Source organism: Molossus molossus, unplaced genomic scaffold (genome assembly GCF_014108415.1).
Source record: "Molossus molossus isolate mMolMol1 unplaced genomic scaffold, mMolMol1.p scaffold_m16_p_8, whole genome shotgun sequence".
Taxonomy (NCBI): domain Eukaryota; kingdom Metazoa; phylum Chordata; class Mammalia; order Chiroptera; family Molossidae; genus Molossus; species Molossus molossus.
The window spans coordinates 106,636,173-106,663,481 of NW_023425402.1; the positions used below are offsets into that span (position 1 = coordinate 106,636,173).

The window sequence follows — 27,309 nt, forward strand, 5'->3', positions numbered from 1 at the left end:
AGGCCAAAGGTAGAACGGAAGTCAGGGTGTGGGACCGCTGGCAGAAGGTGCTCGGTTGCGCGCGCACTCGTGAATTCTAGTGCCTTCTAGAAGAGCTGGTGCAGGGCGGGGTGGAGCTTGGAGTGTGGGGAGGGCAAGGGGGTGGCGGCTCTTCTCAAAGGTAGAGCTGGGCTTCCGAGCTACTGTTGCCTGTTAGTTTATACCAGAGATTTTTAACCCTTTTCACCCCATGGCTCACATGAACTACTAAAATTCTGCAGTTTGCCAAAAAGTATATTTTTTGCCTATTTGACAAAAATAGGTGTGAGTTTGATTCATTCACACAGGACAGCTATTGTGGTGGCTGTCATTTCTTTGACAATCTAAGAGAAGAGAGGTCAGTGCTCCTGACCAGAGTCAGGCGCTGCATGTTTTAAAAGCCCTTGCGGCATGTCCAGCGGGTGTGGCCGGCGGGCTGAGCTCAATCCCTGGGCTGGGAGGTCGGGTTCAGTCCAGGGTCAGGCTCGGTCCCCAGTGGGGGCGTGCAAGCAGCGGCCGATCAGTGTATAGCTCTGTCACATGGATGTTTCCTTCCCTTTCTCCCTTTCTCTCTCTCTAAAAAAATAAAAACATTTTTTTAAAAAAGTAAATAAAAATCCTTGCAGCACACCAGTGGCTTATACTAACTGTCTTCCTTAAATGTAGGAACCTGCTCGGAGGGCACAAGTCGCAGGCTTTGTTCCTGGCCCCAGGGTATAAACGCGGGCCAGGGAGAGGCCGAGCAAGACTTTCCACGGCCCTTAGGTAAAACGACAGCCGCCATTTCTGAAGCGAAAACCGCATCTTGCTCTGTGCTGATCCCTCCCAGTGCCCAGGGGGTGTGTGTATCGCCCGGTCGGCCTGAGCTCCGCAACCAGAGGACCCAAATAAGGCGGCGTGAGGCCACCGGTGCCTCACCCGGCTGCACACAGCGTCGCCGAAACTAACGGGCCACGCCCCCTCCCAAGTGCGTTCCTGAGAGGTGGTTGGTCGGCTGCGGCGGCTGCGTGCACCCCAGCGTAAGCGGTGATTGGGGGAGTGGAGATAACAAGTTGCCTTCTCAGCCACTCAGCAGCAGGGAAGCTATTAGTTCCGGGTGGAGGCCTGGATGACGGACATGATCCTAAGGCTTTTCCCTGAGTTAATATGGCTGCGGCCAGCTTGACATGGGGTCGCGGGTGAGGAAAGGAGGCGAAGGTTTCCCTAGGCTATGCCCTTGATCCCCTCAGCGATGGCGCTACGGTCACGGTTCTGGGAGCTGTCGGTTTGCAGGAACTTCGGTAATTAACCTTCCCACTTCTCTGAGATGATTCCCTGTCCTCCCTGGGGCCTGCACAGTAAAGTGCATGTGCAAGTGCAAGTCGTATTTCATATTCAACATACCCCACGGAAGGATAGACGAGCTAACAGCATTGTGATGAGAGTCATAGAAAATTAGGGACTGGGCTCTGAGGTCCTTCCACTGACCAAACATGCCTTTTGGGGGGAGTGAATGGGAATATTCCCGTTTTGTCCGTGTTCGGCTATTTCAAAGGTCCGTCTGGTTGTTCCCTTTCTTAGGGCGTGGGGTCGCCGCGCTCTCCACCGGTTCCAGGCCAGAGGTAAAGCCGGAAGTAGACCCTCTGGGAAATGAAGCCGTTGCCCCCGAGTTCACCAACCGGAACCCCCGGAATCTGGAGCTCTTAGCGGTGGCCAGGAAAGAGAGGGGTTGGGGGACAGTGTGGCCCTCCCGTGAGTTCTGGCACAGGTAATTAAGTCGGCTAGTTGTGCACCGATAGCACGGTGCACGGTGCCCTGCGAATCGTTTCCGTCAGTTCATTCAGTGAACGTGCCAGGTAGTGCGGGGGTTCTCTTCCAAGGAAGCTGCGGCGCGGTTGTATAGGAGGGATTAGCGGAAGTGAGGGGGGCGGAAACATTTGTCATGGGGAACAATTAAGAGGGATGATGGTTGAATGGGGGCTGGGTGCCTACTAAGGACCCTCTGTAAGATAGGAGTAAGCCCAGTTATCAACCAAGAAGGGCATTGCCAGCAGTGGAAACAGCTAGGGTGGGTATGAGCTTGGTGTGTTTGAGGATCTCAGTGGACAGTGGTGTAAGATGAAAATGGACAGGCAGAGGGGTACAGATAGTTAACTTTGTAAGCACTTTGGACTTGATTTTCACTGCAGTGAGACTCTGAGAGGATTTAAAGTTTGAGCCCGAATTAGAGATCATTCTGGTTACTTTAGGGGGAACACATTGGCAGGAGTAGAAGCGAGAAGACCAGTTAGGGGTCTGTTTGTTGTAAAGATGGTTATTTATTGAACACTTTCTATTTGCCAGGTGCTATGCTAAGTTGCTTTATATGCATTTAAGTCTTTGATCCATCTTACACTTATTTAGGTGTTAGTCGGAAAATAAAAGCATAGAGTACGTTTGTCTTTACCCAGTGTAGTCAGCAACTTAGCTCAAACCCTTTTTTGAAGTAGATGCAGTGTAAATCTCAGCTCTCAGAAATACCAAATTTGGTTGGTTTATTATTGAGGACATCCTCATAAAAGCAGAGGAAAAATGCTTTTCCAAGTAAAATCCAGGTTAAGTACACTGAAGTAAGTGAACAAAATATTTAGGCATGTATTCACCTGAGGCCATTTATCTTTAGGATTCTTTTATGGTTTTATTTTCTTCTCTCCTCATTTAGGTTGCGAGTTATAAGGACTCAGCATCATATAGAAGCACTGGTTGAGCATCGAAGTGGCCAGGTTGTGGTTTCTGCATCCACACGTGAATGGGCTATTAAAAAGCACCTTTATAGGACCAGAAATGTGGTGGCATGTGAGAGTATAGGACGGGTGCTGGCGGAACGATGCTTAGAGGCAGGAATCAACTTCATGGTCTACCAACCAACTCCTTGGGAGGCAGCCTCAGACTCGGTATTTTTGTTTTCATGTACTTTTAAAACACTGCTTGATATCCTTGATGTTTCTGTATTCTCTTTTTTCTTAGCTATGTCATTATTAAGGTCATTTTCTGAAAAACCAGTATAGGTGGGAACTTAGCAAAGAGCAAATCAGTTGTTTAGTTTTCTTTCTCTTGGGAAGTAGACTATTTATTGTCAGCTTCATGGTGCTGATTTAATCTTTTCTCTTTTTTCTGATCTTTAAAACCAGATAAAACGACTACAGAGTGCTATGGCAGAAGGTGGTGTGGTGCTACAGGAGCCTCGGCGAATTTATGAATGAAATAGGAGCATTGTTTGGAACTTGTAAATATCAAGCTGTCGGCTACTTCATCCATCAGAAGAGGGCACCTGGAAGAACTGCCAACTTGGAAGTTTATGCAGTAATGTAACTGCAGAATATTGTTAGCAGTTACGATCATCCCCTTCTCCCCTTGTGTGTGGGAACTAAAGTCTTCCGCTCTCTTGGACATGAGGGAAGAGTCTGAGAAAAGCTGTCACCAATTACAATTAACGTTTGAAGGACAAATGAAATGTTAAGAATAAAGGCATAGTATGAACTTTTAATTTCTGGTTATATTAAATTTCTTCACTTTTTCAGCTCACTGTAGCAAGAGTACACATAAGAGATTTATGCAAAGCACTTGTTACCATGTCTAGCTCAGTGGGTGATCTAAACGATAGCTGTTGCTGCTCAGGGTGTGGAGGTGTTTTTTTATTTTTACTTTTATCATTATTTTTTCTTTATTGATTTTTAGAGAGGAAGGGAGAGGGAGAGAGAAACAGAAACAGCGATGAGAGAGAACGTCGACTGGCTGCCTCCTGCATGGCTCCACTGGGGATTGGGCCCACAACCTGGGCATGTACCCTGACGGGTAATTGAACCGGCGACCTCTTGGTGCATGGGTTGACACTCAACCACTGAGCCACACTGGCCAGGCTAGAGGTGTTTTTTTAAAATATGAAATAATCAGTGTCAACTTATGATATGTAGTCTTAGTGACGTGAAGATAAAAAGGACAAATTCTAACCTCAGTTGGGCTTCTGGATCCGAACAGGCAGAACCAGATTTGAAAGGATAAGGGAATCCCAGAGGAACTGAAAATGGAGGTGGAAATGGACAGGGTTAGTGCATTCTGAATTTGCGACGAAGTGAGACTGTTAGATGAGAGATGAAGTTTGAAGTGCATTCAAGTTAAGCTACAGTGGAAGCTGGGTAGATGGGAATCATGGTAGTTCTCTTAAAGGAGTTGATTAAATCAAAATAAGTTGTGAACCACTTATGGCTGTTTAAGATGTGAAGAGAAAGAACCTGTGAGCAGTTCAGGTGGCTTCTAGAGCATTTCCCCTCAATTATTAAATGTGTAGCCAATTACACATAGAAGTGAAATAACATTAACTGCTGTCTATCTCGGTGTTCAGTGTGTTTTTTATCTATTTATTTTTGGATTTTTAATGACCGAAACAAAAAAGATCTAAAAGCACAGCTTCTGGAAGAACCATTTGTTCTTGCCGGTCTTGTACCTCTCTTCGAACTTGACCTTGGCCTCCTGTCTGGCCTTGCGTTTCAAATCAGGGTCTTTGAAGGCGTCCTTGTTGACAACAGTTGTCCAAGGGGGTGTCCACTGAAAACCTTGTTGGCATGAGGTGATTGTAGTTACACACTTTCATAAAAGACTTGATCTTTGACCTCTTGGCAATTTTCTTCTTGCCCATGGCAGCTGTCACTTTGCGGGGACAGCATTCAATTCCAGCCACCAGAGCATGGCTGTAGGGGCAGTCCAAGGTGCCATAGTCAATGTTCTTGACGGCAACTGCTTTGCATCCAGAGTAGCGTCTGGCCAGGACCAGCACCACCTTCCTGGGTTTCATAAACTTGCCATTTTGAAGGCAGCCACCGGGCCTCTTCAGTATGTTTTCTAAAGATAAAGATGTATTCACCAACATTTTTAAAAAGTGTAATTGATTCTGAGAGGCCTTTGGAATGCAATGGCATAGTGCCCCTTTTGATCAATAAATACCCCAGTGGAGATATCTATTGATTTATTTTTAGAGAAAGAAACATTCATCTGCTCTTCCACCTACCTTTGCATTCATTGGTTGCCCTCTACATGCGCCAGGACCAGAGATCCAACCTAAAACCTTGGCACATCCGGATGATGCTCCAATCAACTGAGCTACCCAGCCTGGGCCCCCCAGTGGAGACATTTAAAAGCATATATTGTGCTCTTGTGGGAGGCAACCAATTGATGTGTCTCATCAATGTTTCCCTCTCTTTATCTCCCTCCTTTCCTTCCATTCTGTAAAAATCAATGGAAAAATATCCTCGGGGGAGGATTAACAATAAATAAATAAAAATATATATCATAGTTTTACTATTTTCGTCCCTCATCCGAAGGATTGATTGGAGCATCTCATTTTAAAGGCCATGGTTCTAGAAGGCTGTTTAAACAAGTCTAGAATTGAAGGGAGGATATAAAAAAAGCCCATGGAGAGGACTGGTGGTTTTGGAAGTTAATAATGACAAAATGGGGTCCACCTGCAAGTGATGCTGTAGGTAGGGATTTTTTTCTGCAAGGAAAATGATTACCCTACAGATCTCTCCGCACCAAGGATTCCTTCAATTTGATTGGCAATTCTTGGGGCTTTGTATGGCGTTTGATACCAGGTATTAAAGACAGTGATGGTGCAGCCCTGGTTGTTAGAGCGTGGTCCCATATGCCAAGGGTGCAGTTTGACCTCTGGTCAGGGCACATACAAGAAGCAGCGAATGAATGCATAAATAAGTGTAACAACAAAATTGATGTTTCTCTCTCTGATGCAGACAAAGTAAAGTGAAGGAAAGATGAGGTGTGGGGAAGCGGGTGGGCACAGACCAATACTGGCAAGGATGGTGAGGTTGGGACCCCCACCCCTCACCTCGTGTCACGCCTGCAGTCTCTGCTTATCAGGTGCTGTTTATGACTTGGTTTTACTCTTTTTCAGACGATTTTCACCTCCCATGCCTCAACATTCTAGGTCTATGTTGACTGACAAAGAAAGTGCTGCGGAGCAAAGTCAACGGGCTGTGATTGCCAAGGCGAGGCTAAGCAGCCTTTACCTGGCGGCCAAGGGGTGCGGCGAGACTCCGAGTGCGTGGGCGAGGTGCGCGGCCCGCAGCCCAGCCCGTTTCCCTGCGCGAGCCCTTTAAGGCCAGCGGCCCGGTGGAAGCGCGCGCCCGCCGCACTGGGCGCCCTCGCCGAGCTGTGCGGCCATGGACGTGGGCGCCGACCAGTTCGAGCAGAGCCTCCCTCTGCTGCAGGAGCTGGTCCTGGGCGCGGACTTCGTGGGTACGCACGCGTTCTGGGCCTTGTCGCCGGGCCCGCTGGGCTGGGGGAGCCTGCGGAGGGGTGGCGTGGGTGGGACAGGCCGGAGCGGTGGGCCCGGCCGGACGGCGCTAGGCCGCGGGGGGCTCGAAGCGGCCCGGCCAGGACAGAGACCCCGTCTCAGCCTAGTTACCCTCAGGCCCCAGTGGCCCGGGTGGAACTGAGTGGCATGTCCTGGCCTTGGCCCCCTCCGTCTTCCCTTTGTGAACTCACCTGCCTCTTGAGCACAAGAAGGTGAGCCCAGCAGTTCGCCACCTGCAGCATGAACAGCGAGAAGGGCGGTGGCAGTGGTCCGAGGGCCGCTTGTCATTTTCCCTTCCCCGCAGGTCTGGACATAGAGTTCACCGGCCTTCGCACTAACCTGTCCGGGTCCCAGCAGATCAGGTAAAGCTAAACCTGCCTTAGGGCTGAGCTGGAGAGCCACTCACCTGTGCCCCCGGGGGGGGGGGGGGAGGGCATCCTGGCCATACCAGCACTGTTTCTCAGCAGATACCTGTTGGCACGGGGTGGGCAGGACAACGTTTTGTGTGGGGCTCTGGGGCCGCGGCCTTTGTCCACTAAGGGCTGGTAGTGATCCCCAGCTAATGAGAAGTGGCCGAGAGGTGCGGACCCAGCGTGGAGGCCAGCACCCTGATGCTCTCATTGTCTGTGGAATGAGATGTCTGTTTTTTCAGCCTTTTTGACTTGCCATCGGAGTGGTATCTGAAGACCCGTCGGAGTGTTCAGCAGTTTACCATCTGTCAGATTGGTGAGTCTGATCTTCAGCTTGTCATGAGTTACTAAGAGAGAGACTTCTGCTTACGTGTTTCTTAACTGATCGAATAGCTTTGACATCTTTCAGCGAACCTGGCTACCATTTTGTGTACTTGTTCGGTTTTGGTCGTCTTATGCCTGTCAGACTAACACTTTGGAACAAGCAGAAATTAATTTAGTGGCAATATTTACATGCCTAAATAAATCAACATTAAGGAACCTGTACCATCTTTTTTTTTTTTTTTTAATTTTTTAAAATTATTATTATTTTTATCCTCACCCGAGGACACTTTTTCCATTTTTTGTTCAGATAGAGTGGGATGGGAGAGAGGGGAAGAGAGAGAGAGAGAGAAACATCAATGTGAAAGGGACACATCGAGTGGTCGCCACCCACATAACCCAACCAGGGCCGGGACAAACTGTAACCGAGGTACGTGCCCTTAGTGGGAACTGAACCCGGGTCTCTGTGGACCGCAGGCTGATGCTCTAACCGTTGAGCCAAACCGGCCAGGGCCTGTACTGTCTTTCAAGGAAAAATGTGTATGATTTTTGTTTAGAGAAAACTTATGCAAACAAGATAATGCTGTACACATTTTGTTCTGTATCTTTTTGTTTTCACCAGTGGGGTTTAGAGATCTTTCTATATCAGCACATGCAGATCTCTTGCTCATTTTTAATAGTTGTATTCCAAACTATGAATGTATTTATTGCCTCAGTTTCCTAATGATGCATATTTTGGTTGTGTTTAGTAAAACAAGGTTGTACTGACTTATCTTAGTATTTATATATTACTGTACTTTTGTGAGAATATGTATTGGGGGTATTTCTAGCAGTGGAATTGAAGAGTTAAAGGGTATGTGTTAAAAGTTACACTGGCCAGTGTGGTTCAGTGGATTGAGTGTTGTCCCATGGACTGACTGAGAGGTCCGCGTTTGATTCCCAGTCAGGGCACATATGAGCTCGATCCCCAATAGGGGGCGTGCAAGAGGCAGTGGATCGATGTTTCTCTCTCACATCGATGTTTCTCTTTCTCTCTCCTTTCCTCTCTGTCTAATAAAATCATATCAAAAAAATTTTAAAGTATTGCACTGTGTTACCAACCTATTCCTCCTACCAACCATCCACAAAGATTACAGTAACTCACGCTGACAGCAGTGAATGTGTCTGTTTCCCTCATTCACACTGGCAGTTATCACTCTTAAACTTTTTTGCCCACCTAGTAGAGGAAAAAATGATGTAATTGTTATTCTGATTTACAATTTTTTCTTTATTGATTTTAAAGAGAGAGGAAGGGAGAGGGAGAGAGAGATAGAAACATCAATGTGAAAGAGAACATCGATTGGCCGCCTCCTGCACACTCTCTACTGGGGATTTGGCCCACAACCTGGGCATGTGCTCTGACTGGGAATCAAACCAGCAACCTCTTGGTGTGTAGGTTGCAGCTCAACCACTGAGCCACACCAGCTGGGCCTGATTTACATTTTTAATACAGGGTCAACAAAATTTTTCTGTAAGGGCTGTACAGTATATATGTTAGGCTTTGCAGGCCATATGGTATGTTACAACCACTCAATTTTGCCATTGTTAATGGGAAATCAGCCATACATAGTACATAAATGAATGAACATGGCTGTATTCCCATAAAACTTGATTTATAAAAACAGGCCTTAGATTTTACTGACTCTTACTTTTCCTGTGATTGATGATGAACATCAGTGTGTGTGTGTTTTGCTCTCTGTCCTTTGCTATTTCTATTGTGGTTGTTTTACTTGAATGTAAGACCTCTTTAAAAATCAGGGGAAATAGAGCCCTGGCCGGTTTGGCTCAACGGTTAGAGCATCGGCCTGCGGTCCCCAGAGACCCTGGTTCGGTTCCCGCTAGGGGCACGTACCTCAGTTGCAGTTTGTCCCCGGCCCTGGTTAGGTTGTGCGGGTGGCAACTACTCGGTATGTCCCTTTCACGTCGATGTTTCTCTCTCTCTCTCTCCCTCCCACTCTGTCTGAACAAAATATCAAAAAATGTCCTCGGGTGAGGATAAGAAATAGATAGGTTTCTATTATTCTCCTGCCTACTTGGAAGTCTTTTCACTTTGGGTATGGTCATTTTTTTTTTCTAATTTTTATTTTTTTATCCTCACCCGAGGACACTTTTGCATTTATCTTCAGATAGAGTGTGAGGGAAAGAGGGAGGGCAGGAGAGAGAGAGAAACATCGATGTGAGAGAGACGTATCGAGTGGTTGTCCCCAACCGGGGCCGGAGCCAAACTGCAATCGATGTATGTGCCCTTAGCAGGAACCGAACCCAGGACTCTCCGGTCTGCCGGTTGACGCTCTAAGCACTGAGCCAAACTGGCCAGGGCTCTTCTTTTTTTAAGGGGGTTATCTTCTTCTAAAGCCCACACAGTATTTCTGGATGCAAAGTACTGTTCAAAATGTTTTGTTGTTGTAGTTAACTTCTGGTAGCTCTTCTTTGGTACTCATCCCCTACTATCACCTTCTAGGACTGTCTGTGTTTTCCAGCGTTGAAGGAGAGTCAAACAAGTATGTATAAACACCTTTGCAAAACACAGGGCTCTTGCCCATTTATCTTCCCCACCTGCCTCCCCCCAGATTCTGCTTCAGGCTCTAAACCACTTGGCTGTGGACGCTCCATATTCTCCCTGCTTCTGTGCCCTCCGCTTGCTCTCTACCTGGCCGACTCCGCGCGTCCTCAGGTGTCTCAAAGCAACACCTTTTCCGGAGGCCTTTCCTGACACCCTGCCCTGCGCCTTATGCATGTCTTTCCTGTTTCTGTGGTCTCCTGTATGGGCCCTTAGGACGTCAGTGAACACGGTGTTATACTGAGGGTGATGTAGCTCCCAGGTACCAGTAGTCAGGAAGGATGCTGGGTGGCAGTCCCGCTGGGCTCAGGATAGGGGGACAGACTGTTCTTCAAAGACAGGGTCTCTGCTTTTTTTCATTGACCCTCCCCCCTCCCAGGGCCAGTCACAGCACTGGAAAGAGCCGACTTCAAATACTTCTCAAGTGAAAGGAAGGGCCCTCTCGGAAGGCTGCTCTGAGCCGGGGTTTTAAAAACGGTTTTGGCATTTTCTCCTTATGTTTCCTTTTTGTTTTATAGGTACATAGCCCATTCGTGTAACTTCTTCCTCTTCCCTACAACGTTTGGGATGTTGGACTCAGAATTCTCTTTCCAGGCTTCTAGTGTTCAGTTTTTGAATCAGTATGGCTTCGACTACAACAAGGTGTGGCCCTGGAGGGGGAGGGAAGGTTGGAAAGGGGATCCGGTCCAAGTGGTCTCGGAGTCGCTTTCTTCCCCTTCGTGCCCACGTGAAACCGCCGAGGGAGGTTTCTTTTCACTCTGCTCCCCAACACAGAAGATGACTCTGGACTCCCAATTCTCTCTCGGTCTTTAGTTTCTCAAAAATGGAATCCCGTATATGAATGAAGAGCAGGAGAAGAGAATCAAACACAACGTCCTGAATGGGAATTGGCGAGTTCGCAGGTGAAGCCTGCTCTCTGGGTGCCGGGGGAGTTTCTTGGTCGCTGGGGGTTTTCCGTGTTTCCTGGGGGTGAGCATGCTCCCTCCAGAGTGTGGCGACCTCGAACGGTCCCCTCTAGCTGGGGTGGCTGCTGCGGCCTGCGCTCTGTCAGACATAAGCACTTGTAGTGCTGATGAGTCCATTACCACGCCTGAGTGGAGAAACTCTCACTGTACTGCGTGGAGTTTAGTGCTTAAAAATGGGGGGAAAAAGAGAAAGAAGTGACTCTTACATTGGCTCAAAGAAGCAAGAACTGCACTGTAGTGCGGCGGGGCGGCGGGTGGCTCTGCTGGACTTTGAGGTGGTGTGTTGGCCAGTGTGATCTTAGGGCGTGTTCAGGGGGATGGCGTGGGTGACCTTGACTGTGCTGGGCACATGCCTCGACTTAGTTGGACACGTCACTTCCGGTGCTCGATCCTGCCGCGTTCCCTGAGGATAGGACTTCTGCCTCTTTTCCTTTGGCTCCTGGTGCCAGCTGTCATTCTTGAGATTGGCCCTCCCGGAGAGCTGGGACAGGGGTGCTGGGGTGCTGGGTGAGTGGCAGTACCGTGAGGCGGAAGGGGAAGGCCCCTGGTCCCGCAGGCCCTGCTGTCAGCTGCCTGGTTTTGGACAAGTCATTTAAGCTCTTCGGGCTTTAGACTCATGCCTTTGTCAGGAAGGGGATTAGAGAGCTTTTAACTCTGCAGTGTGGTGATTAATGATTTGGTCCAGATCATCATCTTAAGTAATGATGGAGTTGTTTGCTTTTTTTAAATCCTTGCTTGTGGTTTTCACATAAAAATGTAGCTTTTTGTAAGGGGAAAAAACCACTTTGGATTTTTAACCTTCTGTTATTTTCGAATGTTGGCTAAAAGTCTTTCCGTATCTCAAAATAACATCATGTTCTTATATTTCTGAGACGGGAGAAGATGTACTTACCACAGTTCCTGTCTTTCCCTCATTCCACCAGATGGTGCCTTTTCACCTCTGAGAGCTGGTTAGGAAGACAGCCTGGTAGTGATGCGTAGTGCTGGCTAGCCGCCAGTGCCTCTCCTTCACACGCACTGGGGAGGCTGGGGGGCTGGAGCTTCTCCTGCGGACACACGGGAGGGCACAGGCCACGCGCCTGGCTCCCCGGTGCAGAACAAGGCTTGGAAAATAAGTGGTCTTTTTTGGGTGCGTTTTCTTGCCAGGATCACACTGTCAGTACTGGAGGCCTCGGTAGCGGCTCCCATGTTCACCTCGCCTTCTGGCTCTGGAGGTTTCTCCAACGTTTTCACCTTCATGTGCCCATTTGCAGTTCGCTGGATAAAGACCAAATGAAGCTGGTGATTAATGAGGTGACACAGTGGCTGAACCTGGCAGAGGAAGGCGACTGGATGACTCTCCCTGGTATTGCTGGTAGGCAGGGGGCTGCTCCCCCAACCTGCGAGCTTTGGTCTGGTGCAAACCCTCTTCTTCCGCAGGTCCTGGGCGGATGTGTGGTCCTTGTTGGAGAGATAAGGCTCTGATCTCAATTCAGAAGTGGAAGGCTTTTTGACCTATTCCGACTGTTAAGGTTGAGGAAGTGACGTTCCATTCAGAGTCATCCTTTTAACCCAGTCCTGAGGGCCCCATGTACTTGCATTGACTTCTGTTAATGCCCGAATTCCCCCCCGCGGGGCAGTGTGGAATCACAGTGAACGTGCCCTGGATTACTGGTTCTCAGGCCTGGTCTGTGGACCCCACGGGTCTCTGAGACCCTTCCCAAGGGGTCCATGAGGTGAAAAGTATTGTCGAAATATCACTTGGCTATCACTTTCCATGGTCATTGTGCCATTTGCACCAATGGTATCAAAGCAGAGGTGGGTGAACCTGTCAGCACCTGGGCACAGATTAAGGTGTAGCACCAACATGCTACTGGTCAGTGTATTCTGTCACCAGTTACTCTGTTAAAATTTTTTTTTTTGCCCTGGCTGGTGGTGTTCAGTGGTTAGAGCGCCAGTCTGTGTACCAAAGGGTCTCAGGTTTGATTCCTGGTCAAGGGCACGTATCTGGGTTGCAGGTTCAATCCTCGACCCTGATTGAGGTGCATGTGTGAAGCAACCAATCGATGTGTCTCTCTCACATTGATGTTTCCCTTTCTCTCTCTCCCTTTCTCTCTCTCACTCTTTCCTTCCTCTCTCTAGAATCAGTGAACATATTCTCAAGTGAAGATTTTTTAAAAAATCCAATTTTACTTAATAGTTTCCTTGGTGAAGAAGTAAGAATTTTTTTTTTATTTTTATTTTTTATCCTCACCCGAGGATATTTTTTTTGTTTATCATCAGATAGAGTGGGATGGAGGGAGGGAGAGAGAAAAACATCAATGTGATAGAGCCACATTGATTGGTTGTCTCCTACACGACCTGACCAGGGCTGGGGGTGAACCGCAACCGAGATACGTGCCCTTGACCGGAATCGAACCTGTGATTCATTGGTCCACAGGCCGATGCTCTAACCACCGATCCAAACTGTGCAGGGCAAGAAGTGATAATTCTTTTTTTAAAAAATGAATTAATTTATTTTTGTTACAGATATCCACCCCCTGACTCCCCCCTTCCCCTCCCTCCCTCCCGTCCCCAGCTTTGTTGTCCATGTCCATTGTTCATGCATACATGCATATAAGTTCTGTAATTTATCTCTCCCCCACCACCCCCTCTTCTGAGGATTGTCAGTCTGTACCCCCCTTCCACGTCTCTGGGACTACCCTGTTCCTCAGACTGTTATGTTCATTATATTCCACAAATAAGTGAGATCATATGATACTTGTCTTTCTCTGTTTGGCTTGTTTCACTTAGGATAATACTTTCCAGGTCCCTCCATGTTGTGTCAAAGGATAAGAGATCTTTCTTTCTTACAGCTGCATAGTACTCCATTGTGTATATGTACCACAGCTTTTTTATCCATTCGTCTACTGATGGACATTTGGGCTGTTTCCAGATCTTAGCTATTGTGAATAGTGCTGCTATGAACATGGGGGTACATATATTCTTTCTGATTGGGGTTTCAGGCTTCTTAGGGTATATTCCTAGAAGTGGGATCACTGGGTGAAATGTCAGTTCAATTTTTAATTTTTTTGAGTAACACCATACTGTTTTCCATAGTGGCTGCACCAGTCTGCATTCCCACCAGCAGTGTACTAGAGTGCCCTTTCCTCCACACCCTCGCCAACACTTGTCATTTGGTGATTTGTTGATGGTGGCCATTCTGACAGGTGTGAGGTGATACCTCATTGTTGTTTTAATTTGCATCTCTCTGATGATTAGTGATGTTGAGCATTTCTTCATATGTCTCTTAGCCATTTGTATGTCCTGTTTGGAAAAGTGTTTATTTAGTTCCTCTGCCCATTTTTTAATTGGGTTCTTTGTCTTCCCTTTGTTGAGTTGTATGAGCACTCTATATATTTTGGAAATTAACCCCTTATCTGATGTATCATTGGCAGTGATGCTCTCCCATAGAGTGGGTTCCCTTTCCATTTTGATGGTGGCTTCTTTTGCTGTGCAGAAGCTTTTTAGTTTGATGTAGTCCCATGTGTTAATTTTTCTCCTTTGTTTCTGTTGCCTTAGGTGATGTATCAGTGAAAATTCTGCTGCGTATGATGTCTAAAATTTTGTTAACCTACATTTTCTAGGATTTTTATGGATTCATGAGTCTCATTTAAGTGTTTTATCCATTTTGAGTTTATTCTTGTGTATGGTGTAAGTTGATGGTCTAGTTTCATTTTTTTGCATGTAGCTAAGAAGTAATCATTCTTAACTTTATTAAATCTCATCCTTTGCTCATCTTTTTAAATATTCTGCATGTCAAAATGAGTATGTAGAAAAGTAAGTATGCAGAAAACATTGCTGCTGCCTACCAAAGTGCAGTGGTTGTCTTGAGGAAAAAAACCTTATTTACATTTTGGGGTAAGAGCCGAGTTAGCTAGCTGCCTTTTTTTTTTTTTCATGAAATACTATTATGTAAAAATTTATCCTTATTGTTGTGGAATATAATAAACAAAATAAGCTGATGAATAAAATAGACCCAAAGACATAGAAGTAGGGTACAGACGGACAAACCTCAGAAGAGGGGGACGGAGGAGAGGGAAGAAATAAACCAAAGAACTTATATGCACATATGCGTAACCAATGGACATAGACAACAATGCTGGGGGCGGGGCGGGATTGAGAGGAGGGTGTCAATGGGGGAAAAGGGAGAAACATCTGTAACAAAAGTAAATTAATAAAATAAAAAAAATTACCCTTATTGTTGAAAGTATTACAGATGTCCTTCCTTTTTCCCCCCTTCCTCCCAGGTCCCCCATACTCACCTTCTCTGCACTGTTGTCTGTGTCCATGGAATATCATTTAAAACAAATATGTTTTTATTGATTTTTTTTAGAGAGAGAGGAAGGGAGAGATAGAAATGTCAATATGAGAGAAACATCGATCAGAAGCTTCCTGAACGCCCCTACTGGGGATCAAGCCCGCAACCCGGGCATGTGCCCTGACCGGGAATCGAACTGGGACCTCTCAGTCCATGGGTCAGCATTCAATCCACTGAGCACACTGGCCGGGCTGGAATATCATATTTACTTAAAGGAACTAACTGTAGTTATTTTTACTTGGGTATTTTCAAGCATTTTGAAAATGAAAAAAGTAAACCTATTTCTTCAAGGAGAAAACAGTCTTTGTTAGTGATAAAATCAGAGCTTTCAATCAAAAAATGGAATTTTGGAAAATTTGAGTCTGCCACCATAGTCTCAACCCCTCCCCTGTACTGAGACCTTTCTGATGAGGCTGGTGGCTGTAGTTACAAATGCCTTTTGTTGCTGTTCTACAATGAAATGTGTGAACATTGAAAGATCTGTGTAACCCAGGCAACCAGTGTTTTTCAGATAACCGATGCATGATGTTTCAACACCCTGGGCAAAAGTAGAGCGGGCTTGTTATTTTATTTTATTATTATTTTGTATTTATTTATTTATTTATTTTATTATTTTGTATTTATTTATTTATTTTCTCACCCGAGGACATTTTTGCATTTTTATTTTGCAATTTTATTTATTTTTATTTTTTAAAATTTATTTATTTATTTTTTTGTTACAGATATTTTACCTTTTTTACCCCATTGGCGCCCCCTTCCCCACCCCACCCCCGCCCCGTCCCCGGGTTAGTTGTCCATGTCCATTGGTCATGCTTACATGCATATAAGTTCTGTGGTTTATCTCTTCCCATCCCCCCCACCCCCTCTTCTGAGGGATGTCAGTCTGTGCCCTACTTCCATGTCTCTGGGTCTACTGTATTCCTCAGACTGTTATGTTCATTATATTCCGTATATAAGTGAGATCATGTGGTGTTTGTCTTTTTCTCATTTTTGCATTTTTTAAAAAAATCTTGAGATAGGGCGAGAGGGAGAGAGGGGAGAAGAAGCATTGACGTGAGAGAGACACATCGAGTGGTTGCCACCCACATGACCCCAACTGGGGCCAGGGCCAAACTGCATCTGAGGTACATGCCCTTAGCGGGAACCGAACCCGGGTCTCTCCGGACCACAGGCTGACGCTCTAACTGCTGAACCAAACCGGCCAGGGTGGATTTATTATTTTAAAAGAAAAGTTTACAATCTTCAATTTAATGTATAGTTTTATTTTCTTTCTATTTATTTATTTATTTATATTTTTAGAAGGAGTGAGAGGGAGAGAGAGATAGAAACATCGATGAGAGAGAACATTGACTGACCGCCTCCTGCACACCCTCCACTGGGGATCAGGCCCACAACCTGGGCATGTGCTCTGACTGGGAATCAAACCCGCGTCTTCTTGGTGCATGGGTCGATGCTCAACCACTGAGCCACACCAACTGGGCTAGTTTTACTTTCTAACATGGTGGCTATCAATAGTTATAATTCACACACACAAAGACTCTTTGGGGTCCTCAGTTGAAGAGGGGCCCCAAGATAAACTTTGAGACTGCTGCCCTAGGTCACTGACTGCCCTAGATCATGCCATGACCCGCTGCCCCGTCCCTGCCCCGTGGCCCATGGGCTTAGGCACACCTGAGAGCTTGTTTTCCGTCTGCTCCGTCTCTCGGCTTGTTTCTCTCAGGCCTCTCTGGAGGGGAAGGGGGACTGCGGCTCAGGTTCTGCTGGGGCTCTGTGTGAGCCCGTGTTTCTGCTGTAGGCTTCCAGGCCTTCGAGGTCCAGCTGGTGCTGAGGCAGGCCCTCCCTAACATCTGGACGGTACTGAGAGACCAGGGGGTGAGTTCTCAGCTGGAGGGGCGCCTTCGCCGCTCCATCACCTCTCATTCAGCCAGATCTGTCCTCCGTGGCACATGTGTTTGTCTGTCTGGCCCCTCCTGTCCCCTCCCTTTGGAGATGAAGAAACATCTCTTAGGCCGCATTCCCAGGGTTCAGGGAACGCGTGTCTCCTTTCCGTCCCAGGTGATGGTGAAGAAGGTGAGCAGACAGCATCGCTGGTACCTCGAGGAGAACTCTTGTGATAGGGAGAGCTGCTGGAAGGAGAAGATTCTTCTCTCTGCGCGGGGGTTTTCTGTGTTTTTCCAGATGCTGGTGAAAGCCCAGAAGGTAGGGAAAATCTCTCTTTTCTTGGTCTGTAGCAGTCTTTTGTATTTCTGGCCATAACCCTGGTGGGACCTCCAACAATGAGATAAGAGTCCTTGAGACAAGTGATTCCTTCTCGTTGGTAACTGCTTGATGGATCTGACTTGCCGTCGCCAAGTCCTGATGGACTCCTTGCGGAAACAGTGTCCACGTGAATCATCACTGCTCCTTCAGGCACGCGGGCGTGTCAGTGCCAGCTGCCCTGACCCACGGGGGAAGTGAGCTGCTCTGCTTCACTGTTCAGATGGCCGTGTGGCCCCGGCCTCGGCGCTCCTGCTCACTGCTCTTCTTTCCTGGGATTTAAGCAACTGGGCCGTTTTACATGGGGGGGGAGGTGATGGAATTACCACGTGGTCAGAATTGCAGTGGGTTCTAAAGCTACACCCTTTGCAAGAGACTGTTAGTCTATGGTGTTCGTTGTTATTTTTAACGTTTCGTTTCCCTCCCTGTCGATTTCCTCCAAGTAGCCCTTAGTGGGACATAACATGATGATGGACCTGCTGCACCTGCACGAGAAGTTCTTCAGACCTCTCCCAGGTAGGAGGGACTGGCATTCCCCTCCTTTGATCTTCGTGCGCCTCCTGGTACCCAGAGCCCCTGCAGAGCCCCTGCACACAGCCCTGTCCACACCCCGTCCAGGGTCCACACGCTCAGGTCAGACGCTCCGCGCCCTTTACCCCGTCCCAGAGCAAACAGCAGGGGCTTCCTCAAGGAGAGAAGCCGGCACCTGAATGGACCTCCTCCCCCGTCACAGAGGGCGTTCAGTCTCATTGTGGAGAACTCAGCAAAGTCAGCAGTGTGTGGAGACAAGCCACCCGTAATCTCAGCCCTAGTCCTGACACCCTGTCCTCTGTTGTGGCTTCTCACATCTTTGATCACACTGTGTATTTGATTTCATGGTTGGCATTCTTTTTTTCACTTACCAAAAGCATTTACCATGTCATGATCCTAATACATGTGGTTTCAACAGCTGTGGGCCTGGTCTTACGGCTGCACCGTGCTTTCCCGCGAAGGCCGCGCGGACCACAGCCGTGCAGTGGAGCAGTTAGAAGCGTGGACGAGAGAGCACGCTTAGGTCCTCACCCCCCTTGAGCACGTGCGTGCTCAGGCGAGTTAGGTCAACACCCCTATTCTCAGGTTCCTTGCCTATAAAGGGGGGGTGTGCAGAGTACCCATCATAGGGTTGTCTGGGATTAACTGAACTAAGAAATATACAGAGAATACTTGTCTAGATCAAAAGGGGTGAGGAGGTTCTAGGAGCCATCTCCCCAAGAAAGAAATGGACAGAACACCTGAGTTTGAGCGTGCCGAGAGAATGGGGGGGTAACGTTAATGGCAACAAGCATTCACTGGGAAACGGAGCCGACAGCAGAGAAGTTGCTGGGAGAAGGGAGCTGTGCCAGAGGCGGTGGCGGAGCACCCATCCAAGGCTCCCCGTGAGGGCTGCACGAGGTGCTGGCCGGGGTGGGGGCGCTGGCTGCCATCTCACACCGTGGGAACTAAGGTAGAGGCCTGCGACTGGGAAATGTGTGTTGAGATACGGAGGGACAGCGGCAGAAAAGAGGTGAAAGCAACTGCCTTTGGGGAGCAGGAAATGGGAGGGTAACGGAAAGAGCAGGGTTGTTTGTTCTTGCGTTAAACCTCTTTAAATGACACGTGGGTGTGCTTTTTTATTGATTTTTTTTTTTTAAGGGGGAGAAAGAGAGAAACGTCAACGTGAGAGACATCTGTCGGCTGCCTCCTGCACGCCCCCTGCTGGGAGCCAGACCAAGACCTCGAAGTCCATGGAAGGATGCTCAGTCCACTGAGCCACACCAGCTGGGCTGCAGGTGTAATTTTGATGAACATACCAATTAATAGTTTAAAATTGTTATCAGGGCACTTCACTCTCAACGTAATGATTTTTAGTTGATTTTTCTCTGAACAGTCATTGACAAATGATGGTTTTGTATCTGACTCCCAACAACACCCCTTCCTCCTTTTTCCACTGGCTAGACCCTTGCAAACGACACGAGCCCGTCTTGGCGGTGACAGTGTCCTGACTTTAATGGAAGACAGACATTTGGCTTTCACTATTCCAAACGGTGGTGGCAGGTTGCGTTGAGATTTAGAATCTTTAATGATGAGGAATGAGGATGTCTTCGGTTCCCATTGTGTTTTCTCTATTAACCAGTGGGTGACAAGCTAGGTTGGAGAACACCCCATGTTACCCACAAAGTCACTCCGGCAAACTCACCTCTGACGATGTGGGTCTTTCCCTTCAGAAAGCTACAGTCAGTTTAAGCTGAACATCCACAACCTCTTCCCTGTCCTCATAGACACCAAGAGTGTGATCAAGGACACGTGGAAGGTAAGGAATGACAGTGCGCTGGGTTCCGGGTGCTTCGTCCCAGCCACACAGCTTTCTGTCTCTCTGCATTTATTTTTTATTTTATTTTATTTATTATTTATTTGGTGGTATGTGCCCCTAGCAGGAACCGAACCCAGGACTCTGGTCCGCAGGCCAACGCTCAACTGCTGAGCCAAACTGGCCAGGGCTATTTTTTATTTTTAAATATGTTTTTTATTGATTTAGAGAGGAAGGGAGAGAGAGACATCTATCGGCTGCCTCCTGCACGCCCCCTACTGGGGATGGAGCCCACAACCTGGGCATGTGCCCTTATTGGGAATCGAATGGGACCTCTCAGTCCCTGGGACAATGCTCAATCCACTGAACCACACCGGCCGGGCGTTCTCTCTCTTTTTAAAAATTGTTCCTTGAGCTCTTTTCTCGTATTTCACCACCAGTATCAGCTCCTTTTCAATTTCAGCACCTCTGGATCTATAATGATTTCTCTCCCCTCACTCAAGTTCCCGTGTTTGGACCTACTTGTGTATGGTTTGAGTACTTATTGAGATGGGGCCACAGAACTTGTTCTAGAGCTTGATACATACCTAGTATTTGCAACATGCTTACAGAGCATCAGCGGGTACGGTCCCCTCTTGAAAAATCTTGAGAAAACATCTCGACTGGCCTTTAAGGTCCTGGGTTTTCAACCCTGAGAGCCAACTAGGTCACCTGGGAAGCTAAATCCTGACACCTGACCCTACCGTCAGCTTCTCTGGTTTAGAGGGGCGGAGGGGGGGGGGATTTCTGAAGCTCCCAGGTGACTTCTGTTGTGCCTTTGCGGGGAAGCACCCAAGTCGTTTAAATGCTGTTAGAAGTTAAACCGGGGAACAAAGAGGAACTGGATCAGTGCTTTTAAGCCTTAAGCTGATCACTTAAAGCTGATGATTCAGTAAAGGAGCCACAAAAATGAGACCAGGTACATCTGCTTGGTACATCTTTGCCCAGAGATGTGCTTTTCTCGTACGGCATGTATTGCAGCCCCGACGGTGTGCTGTGATGCTGCTGTCTCCATGTATCAGTCCTAGGGGTGAAGGAGAGGGTGTGGCTGTCTCAGGGAACTGATGGTGCGCTTGTCCACACAAAATGAGACAAACTCCGGGACGTGGTGACCTGGCATTGCCCAAGGCCCTCTGGTCGTTGGAGTGCCTGGTGTCCTCCATATGTGCCCTTGGCCTGGGTGTGGGGAGTGCTGTGTTTCTAGAACCCCTGAAACACTAGTCGTTAGAGGAAGACAGGAGGAGCTGTGACAGAAGACATTGGCAGCTTGCTTAGGCTATTGGGTCCCTTACAGGAGCCCAAGCCAAGGACCCCAGGTGCCCCGGCATCCTAAACAAAGAACAAGGATAGGCATGTTTGAAGAGAAAGAAGAGGTGGTGGGAGTTGACGGATTCCCAGGTCATTTCAATAATGGCCCTTTGATAAGACCTGAAGCAGATAACAAACAAGCAGGAATCTTCTATTCTCCCCAACCTGTTTTTGTAATTCTAGGAACTGAATTTCCCAAGGGTTTCAAATCTCTCCGAAGCTTACGAAGTCTTGAACAGGTAAGGAAGCTATCGCTGGGAGCCGCTTCTCCGTCAGTCGATTTGGCTCCCCAGGGCCCGCCGTCAGTGTCCAGACATCGACACCCAGGACGCCACTGGTATCTAGTGGGCAGAGGCCAGGACACGCAGAGCTCTCCAGCCTGAACTGTTCCTGGTCCCGAGGTTGAGAAACTCGGTTCTAGAGGGGAGGGGGCCTGGTAAAAATACTGACAGCTGTTTGATGATGTGGTATTTTCTCTGGGCCAGGGTTTTATTTTTCTTCTGAGCTGTCTCTGATTGCGGGAGTGATGAGCTCTGTGAGAAAGGGTGGTTTTGTTTTGGAACCTGAAGTTTCTCTTGGGCACGGTAGGTGTCCATTCAACATTTGCATGAATGAATGATGCCAATACAGAGGCGAGTCCCTGGCCTGTGGAGCACACTGTTCGGGCCTCAGGCCCTGCAGGGTGTGGGTGTGACCGTCTCTCTGTTTGTCCTGAAGACCACTGGACAGCCAGCCCCCGGGGCAGAGCCCGCACCAAGTTCATGCTGGTGCCCAGGCTCAGGTGAAACATCCGACAGATGGTCAGAACCACCGGTTCAGCCTTGGGCCCACTGTTGTGTCTCACCTGTCCCGTTGCCTAGTTACCAAGTCCTTCCCTTTGCCCAGGCCTAGGTCTTTGCCTTGTTTTTCCTTTAAAGGTGTTTCCGTACTGAGGACGTTTTTTTTCTTTATTGATTTTAGAGAAAGAGGACGGGAGAGGGAAAGCGAGATAGAAACACTGAGGAGAGAACATCAGTTGGCCGCCTCCTGCAGGCCCCCCACTGGGGATTGGGCCACAACCTGGGCATGTGTCCTGACCGGGAATCAAACCAGCGACTTTTTGGTGCATGGGTCGATGCTCAACCACTGAGCCATGCTGGTCGGACCTGAGAACATTTTTATTTATATTAAGATGGTGAGGGGAGAAGCAGAGGGACTATTTTTAGTGAACAGTCTTTATCCTGTTTCTCTTCTCTAACAGCGACTTGAATCCCACCAAGAGCTCGGGGCCAGTGATTACTCACGCGAGCAAGTGCGAGAAATACGGTATGTGCCCCCAAGCGCAGCTCCTCACAGTTGGCAAGAGCTCGGGCCGGTCCCCCGGGGCGGCAGGGGTGTGCACAGGGCAGCTGGGTGCTCTCCACTGGTGCCCTGTGCGGTGTCCCCGGCCATCCCTTGCTCAAAAGGAGCAGTGCTGGAGGCATCAGAGATCCTGGGCAGGGGTGGGGGCGTCTGCTCCTCTTGGCCCTGGTGAGTAGTCTGTTGGGAAGCTCCCTGCTCTGCTTTCTCCTCCTGTGGGGCTCATGCCACAGGGGGAGGGTCGCGGTCAGGGTGGGGTGTGGGTGGGAGAAGGGTGCACATGTCCCTGGAGGAAGGGCGGTTGCAGGTTGCGTGTGCATGGCCAATGCAGTTGTGGAACTGGGGCGGGGATGGCGTGTTCACAGCCCATGAAGTGTGGTGCTGGGGTGGGGGAGAGACCCCTTTTCCAGGTGTGTTCTAATTGCGGCTTGACTCTCTCTCCTGCTTCTGGGACACCGCCTCAGTGGAGACAAAGTACCCCCACGAAGCAGCATACGACGCCTTCCTCTGCGGGTCAGGTGAGAGCCGTGGCCCCTTCGAAAGGAGGCTCGTGCTGTTGGGGATGAGCCTTGCCCTCCCGAGTGTTCAGGGGCGGCACAGATGGAGACAGTGCGGGTTCGCATGTTTTGATAAGGCGATCAGGCTGAGCCTGGCCGGCTATTACACGCCCAGCTTTCCCCCCAGTTCTTCTGAAGGTGGCGCACTTGCTCCTATGGAGAGTGCACGGGTGAGTGTCCTCCCTTTCACCCTGTGATTCGCCCTCGCGGTAAGCCCAGCCCTCCGGGTCCCCTGGCTCTCCCCAAGGGAGGACGCAGATGTCACCGTGTAAATGCAGTCCCTGACCTGGTGGCAGTCCCTGGTCCACAGCCCCCCGCCTGTGCTGGTCCTGGCCCCCCCGCCTCCTGCCTTGGCATTGGGAAAACCCAGCGTCAGGAGGCTACGGCCGTGGGGTCAGGAGCTTCTCGTACCTGCTTCAGTGCTTCCAGTGGGCTGTGCTTGCTCTGTCTGTGGCCGCCCTTCTCGTAACCAGGTAACTCACAGCAAGGTGGGGGAGAGTGTTCAGGTCAGGAAAGGACACATCCTTGGGGTCTGCACTGTCGGGCTGGGCGAAGGGCGGTGACTCGGAGTCAGGCGCACGGAGAGACCCTCGCAGCCCCGGGTTGGCCTCTGGCACACGCGCCCATGCGGTGCCGTCCTGGACCTGTGGCGCTGGGCTCAGCCACGGCTCCACACTCGACACCTTCTGCAGCCCGTCCTTGGTGGCGCATTCGTTCCGTGGGACTTGGCAGGCCAGGTGAAGGAGCTGCTCAGAATTGTAATGTATTCTTTGTGGCCGACATGGAAATAATTTTGGTCTGTAATCTGTTAAATTGGGTTTGGCCTATGTTTGTCCATTTTAGTAACAGATATTGTGCACAGAGACCGCCTATGCTGTATCGACGCCCCATCTCCCGTTCCCTGTGCATCCGTGGCATCCGAGTGCCACTGGGAGGGTGTGCGCCAAGCGGCAAGGCAGCCGGAGCAGCGGAGCCCCTCAGTGCCCTGGTGCCTGGGCCTCACAGCCTTTGTTCCCTTCAGTCCTCGTGACCTAGAACTGTCCTAGGTTTAGAGCAGTTCCATGGTAGTGGCCCGGGCCTGCCTGGCTCCCAAGCCTGTGCCTCGTGCCGGCCTGTGCCCGGGTGCTGGGTCTGGATGGAGGCAGGGCTGGTGGTGGGAAAGGGGGCAAGGAGGACGGCCATTTGGAGTTGAGGGTGAGGTCATGTCAGGGGACGCTCACGTCTGAGCAGTGCCCTCTCGCCAACCCTCTGAGCCCTGTTGCTCATGTTTGTCTGCAGAGGGACCGTCACCAGCAGATGGTGACCACCTGGACTCTCTGCTTTGGTGCAGGCCATTGAGGGACCTTTTTGAGATTGGTCAGTGGGGGAAGCACACCAGCCCGAGCCCCAGGAATAGTGAGGACAGGAGAGGAGAGCTGTCTGGGGCAGCAGCTCCCGCTCCTCCGCCAGAGCCTTAGCCCCGGCCGAGGACACGTGTGTGGCCCCTGGGTGCCTGAGTCTCTGGGGTCTCTGTCCACGTAGTGCTGGCTGCAGCACCTCACATCCTTAGTCCCGGCCGAGGACACGTGCGTGGCCCCTGGGTGCCTGAGTCTCTGGGGTCTCTGTCCACGTAGTGCTGGCTGCAGCACCTCCCATCCTTAGCCCCGGCCGAGGACACGTGCGTGGCCCCTGGGTGCCTGAGTCTCTGGGGTCTCTGTCCACGTAGTGCTGGCTGCATACCTGAGCCCTCCTTCCCGCTGCACCTCGGCGTGCTGGCTCCCTACGTGAACCAGGTGAATCTGATCCGAGCCGGGGTCCCTAAGATCGTGAGTAGCGTCCCCGTTCTTCTTGCCCTACTCGGAGGCTGCCGGGGGAGGCAGCCTGTCTCTGGGGTGTCTTAGGGGTGCTGGTAATAACAAGCTCAGACCTGAGGAGGGCGCTCACACTCCAGTAAACTTGTTTCTTCTTGTCCTTCTGCCAAAGCCCATGTGGACCTGCTCTTTCCTTCCTTTGCCCATCCCCCAGCCCCAGACGGAGCCCTTCCCAGTGTCTCTCTCAGGGGGTTTCAACCCGGGTAGCTTGTCAGCAGGAATGGTGCAAAGTCTCCTCTGTTCTTCTCCCTGTCTTCCAGAACTTTTCTGGTCCAGATTACCCCAGTATCCGGCCCCCCATCCTCATCCTCAGTGTCAGGAGGTGGCCTGGGGTCAGTGAGCAGCAAGTCTATCGTGAGTTCCACAGTCTCTGCAAATTCGATGTCCGGCGACTCACGCGGAACCAGTTCCTGCTCTTGACCAATAAGTTCAAGGAGTAGGTGCCCTGGTTCTAAGCTGTCCTGTCTCCTCCGACCCCCCGTCCCTGCCGCAGCCACTCGGGACCTGCTGGGGCAGTAGGTCGCTGCTCGGGTGCCCGGCCTGAGCCCACTTCTTTTGGCAGCGCGCGGAGCATCCTGAAGGAGTACAGGGGCCACCCCACCCTGCGGGTCTCCCTCTATCGGTACTGGCGACACTCTCCGGATGTCACCTGCTTGTTACAGTAAGTGACCAGGCTGAGGCTGCTCGTTACACTGTCCTGGGCCGGGCACAGCTCGGTAGCTAGTGTGTGCTGCAAAGGAGTTGCTGACAAGTGTGGCGGACTGAGCGTTACTCATGACATTTGACAAGTGTCTGCTGAGCATCTGCTGTATGGGGCACTGTCGTGGGCTCTCAGGCCTCGTGGAGAGAGGGACAGAAGCTGCTGTTCCATGGAGCTCGGCCCGGAGCGGAGGTGACAGCAGGAAACCAGTGAGCTGCTTCATCTGTTAGGTGACAGTGCTCATTAACAGCGAGAGCAGCTCGGGGGGGGGGGGGGTGCTATTGAAGGAGAGGATGGGAGGCCCTGTGTCCAGGCAGAGGGGTCACAGGGCAGAGGCCCTCGAGTGGGAGGTGCCTGGTGTGCCGAGGGGCAGCCAGAAGGCCACAGTGCTGGGAATGACAAGTAAGGAGACACGACGAGAGACATCAGTGGGCCCAGACCGCCGGAGGGCCGGAGGGAAGCCAGTCTCCGGAGGCTGGAGCGGAGAGGTGCCGCGTGGCACTGTGGAGACAGCGTGGAGGACTCGGGCGGGGGGGAGTCTGGGCTCCGATCCCCGGCTGCGGCGTGGACTGCCTGTTGGCAGGGCGGGGGCAGAGGAGGTGGGGTCACTGACAGCCCGGAGCGGAGCCAGGTTTGAATCCAGAGCTTTTGGCCGGAGCATCTCGAGGGATGGAGTTGCTGTTACTGTGCTCACAGGGATTCAGCTGGCTGGTTCAGAGCCAGCCTGCAGAAGCAGCGTTGTTGAAGGAAACATTTGGCTCCTAAGCAGGTCTGTCCCGTGTCAGCCTGTGGTGTAAATCACGAGCAAAGGGACGGTCTGTGTCCCAGAGCCGTTCCGGCCTCCGGGCCGAGTGCGCTGCTGGCGCTGGGCCGGCCGTGGGAGGAAACGCCACGTCTGCAAGAACAGTCGGGAAGAAAGAGGGAGCTTCAGTCCTGCCCCCCACTGTGACCTGTCCTTGCCTTGCAGAGTCTGTGGCATCGTTTCCACCTGGGCCCTTGTCGCGTTTCTCCTGGGACGACCTAGCGCCTGACACCAGGGGCCGCCCGCAGTCCCCTGGCCCCGCGCCTCCCGGGCATGGCCAGCCTGGGCTCCGCCCGCGCGAATCGGATTCTGCCTGCAAGTGGATCTGTCTGGTCACTACCAGGAATTCTGTTCCGGGTTGGATGAGGAAGTCTGTAAATATTGTCAATGATGAGAAAGCCCCGGGTGTCCCCCGCCCCCTGACGTGTTACCTTTACCTTTGTCTCTGCCCTGAGCTCCAAGGGCCCGTCTTGGGCTGTAACTTGTTTCCTGAGCCCATTTCTTCTACAGCTCGCTTCTTCTACCTCTGTGACTTTCTAAATAAACTTTCTTTCATAAAAAAGAAAGAAAGAAAAGAAAGAAATCCTTGGATCTTGTACCTTTGTGACCAAGACCTTTCTTTCTGTCTCTACCGGGGAGAAGTCGCCGCCTCTGGGAATTGAATGTCCCCGAGTGTCTCACGAACAGACTGCATAGAGCTGGCCGCCAGGTGAAGGGAAGACTGTTAGGTCTGGGAGAAGAATCCATGGCCAGTAGGCTGGTGAAGGAGGAAAGTGCAGCTAAGTGTCCCTGCACATTGGTGATGCTTTGCAGACACATTCTAAACCGTAAAATGCTCATAGTCACAAAATCACCCGTCCCCAGAGTTGAGGTGTCATCCACTATTAGTTCGCCACACTGCGAGGTCTGAATTTCACCGACATTGTTTGTCGTGAGCGTGTACGTTGTCTCCGCGGTTCTGTGGTTGAGAAGAGGGACTGCAGAGGGGTGAGCAGATATTCGTGGTGGACAGTTCTGGCAGCGGCCCCCTTGGGCCTTCGCTGCTGCCCCTTCCTGTTCCTCGGGGCGACCCGACGGCTGTGGGAACGGGGCGGACATTCCTGCTGGTCGGGGCAGAGGGGACCCCTGTGACCGCTGGGGAGGGGAGGGCACGGGA

At 50.3% G+C, this 27,309-nt stretch overlaps 2 protein-coding genes and 1 pseudogene across 3 annotated transcripts; 2 read left to right on the forward strand and 1 right to left on the reverse strand.

The window, feature by feature from the left end:
- The first annotated feature begins 1,164 nt into the window (after positions 1 to 1,164).
- MRPL18 (mitochondrial ribosomal protein L18) lies at positions 1,165 to 3,523 on the forward strand. Of its 2 annotated transcripts, none has more exons than XM_036248820.1 (4): positions 1,165 to 1,298; positions 1,579 to 1,765; positions 2,699 to 2,930; positions 3,168 to 3,523. In XM_036248820.1, the coding sequence occupies exons 1-4, from the start codon at positions 1,229 to 1,231 to the stop codon at positions 3,237 to 3,239; spliced, it is 561 nt and encodes a 186-aa protein (XP_036104713.1). In that variant the 5' UTR covers positions 1,165 to 1,228; the 3' UTR covers positions 3,240 to 3,523. The 2 variants fall into 2 exon arrangements, with proteins under 2 accessions (XP_036104713.1, XP_036104714.1); XM_036248821.1 differs by having other exon boundaries at positions 2,699 to 2,781; positions 3,168 to 3,235.
- An 889-nt stretch (positions 3,524 to 4,412) lies between these two features.
- On the reverse strand, positions 4,413 to 4,831 carry LOC118621746 (annotated as a pseudogene).
- Positions 4,832 to 6,209: 1,378 nt separating this feature from the next.
- On the forward strand, positions 6,210 to 26,382 carry PNLDC1 (PARN like, ribonuclease domain containing 1). Its single transcript, XM_036247788.1, has 19 exons — positions 6,210 to 6,285; positions 6,648 to 6,705; positions 6,996 to 7,069; positions 9,575 to 9,614; positions 10,192 to 10,315; positions 10,487 to 10,575; positions 11,892 to 11,992; positions 16,773 to 16,849; positions 17,033 to 17,176; positions 17,680 to 17,749; positions 19,477 to 19,562; positions 21,090 to 21,145; positions 22,147 to 22,211; positions 22,709 to 22,762; positions 22,929 to 22,971; positions 24,507 to 24,606; positions 24,912 to 25,087; positions 25,214 to 25,312; positions 26,319 to 26,382. Exons 1-19 carry the CDS (start codon positions 6,210 to 6,212, stop codon positions 26,380 to 26,382), a joined length of 1,596 nt encoding a protein of 531 aa, XP_036103681.1.
- Positions 26,383 to 27,309: the final 927 nt, after the last annotated feature.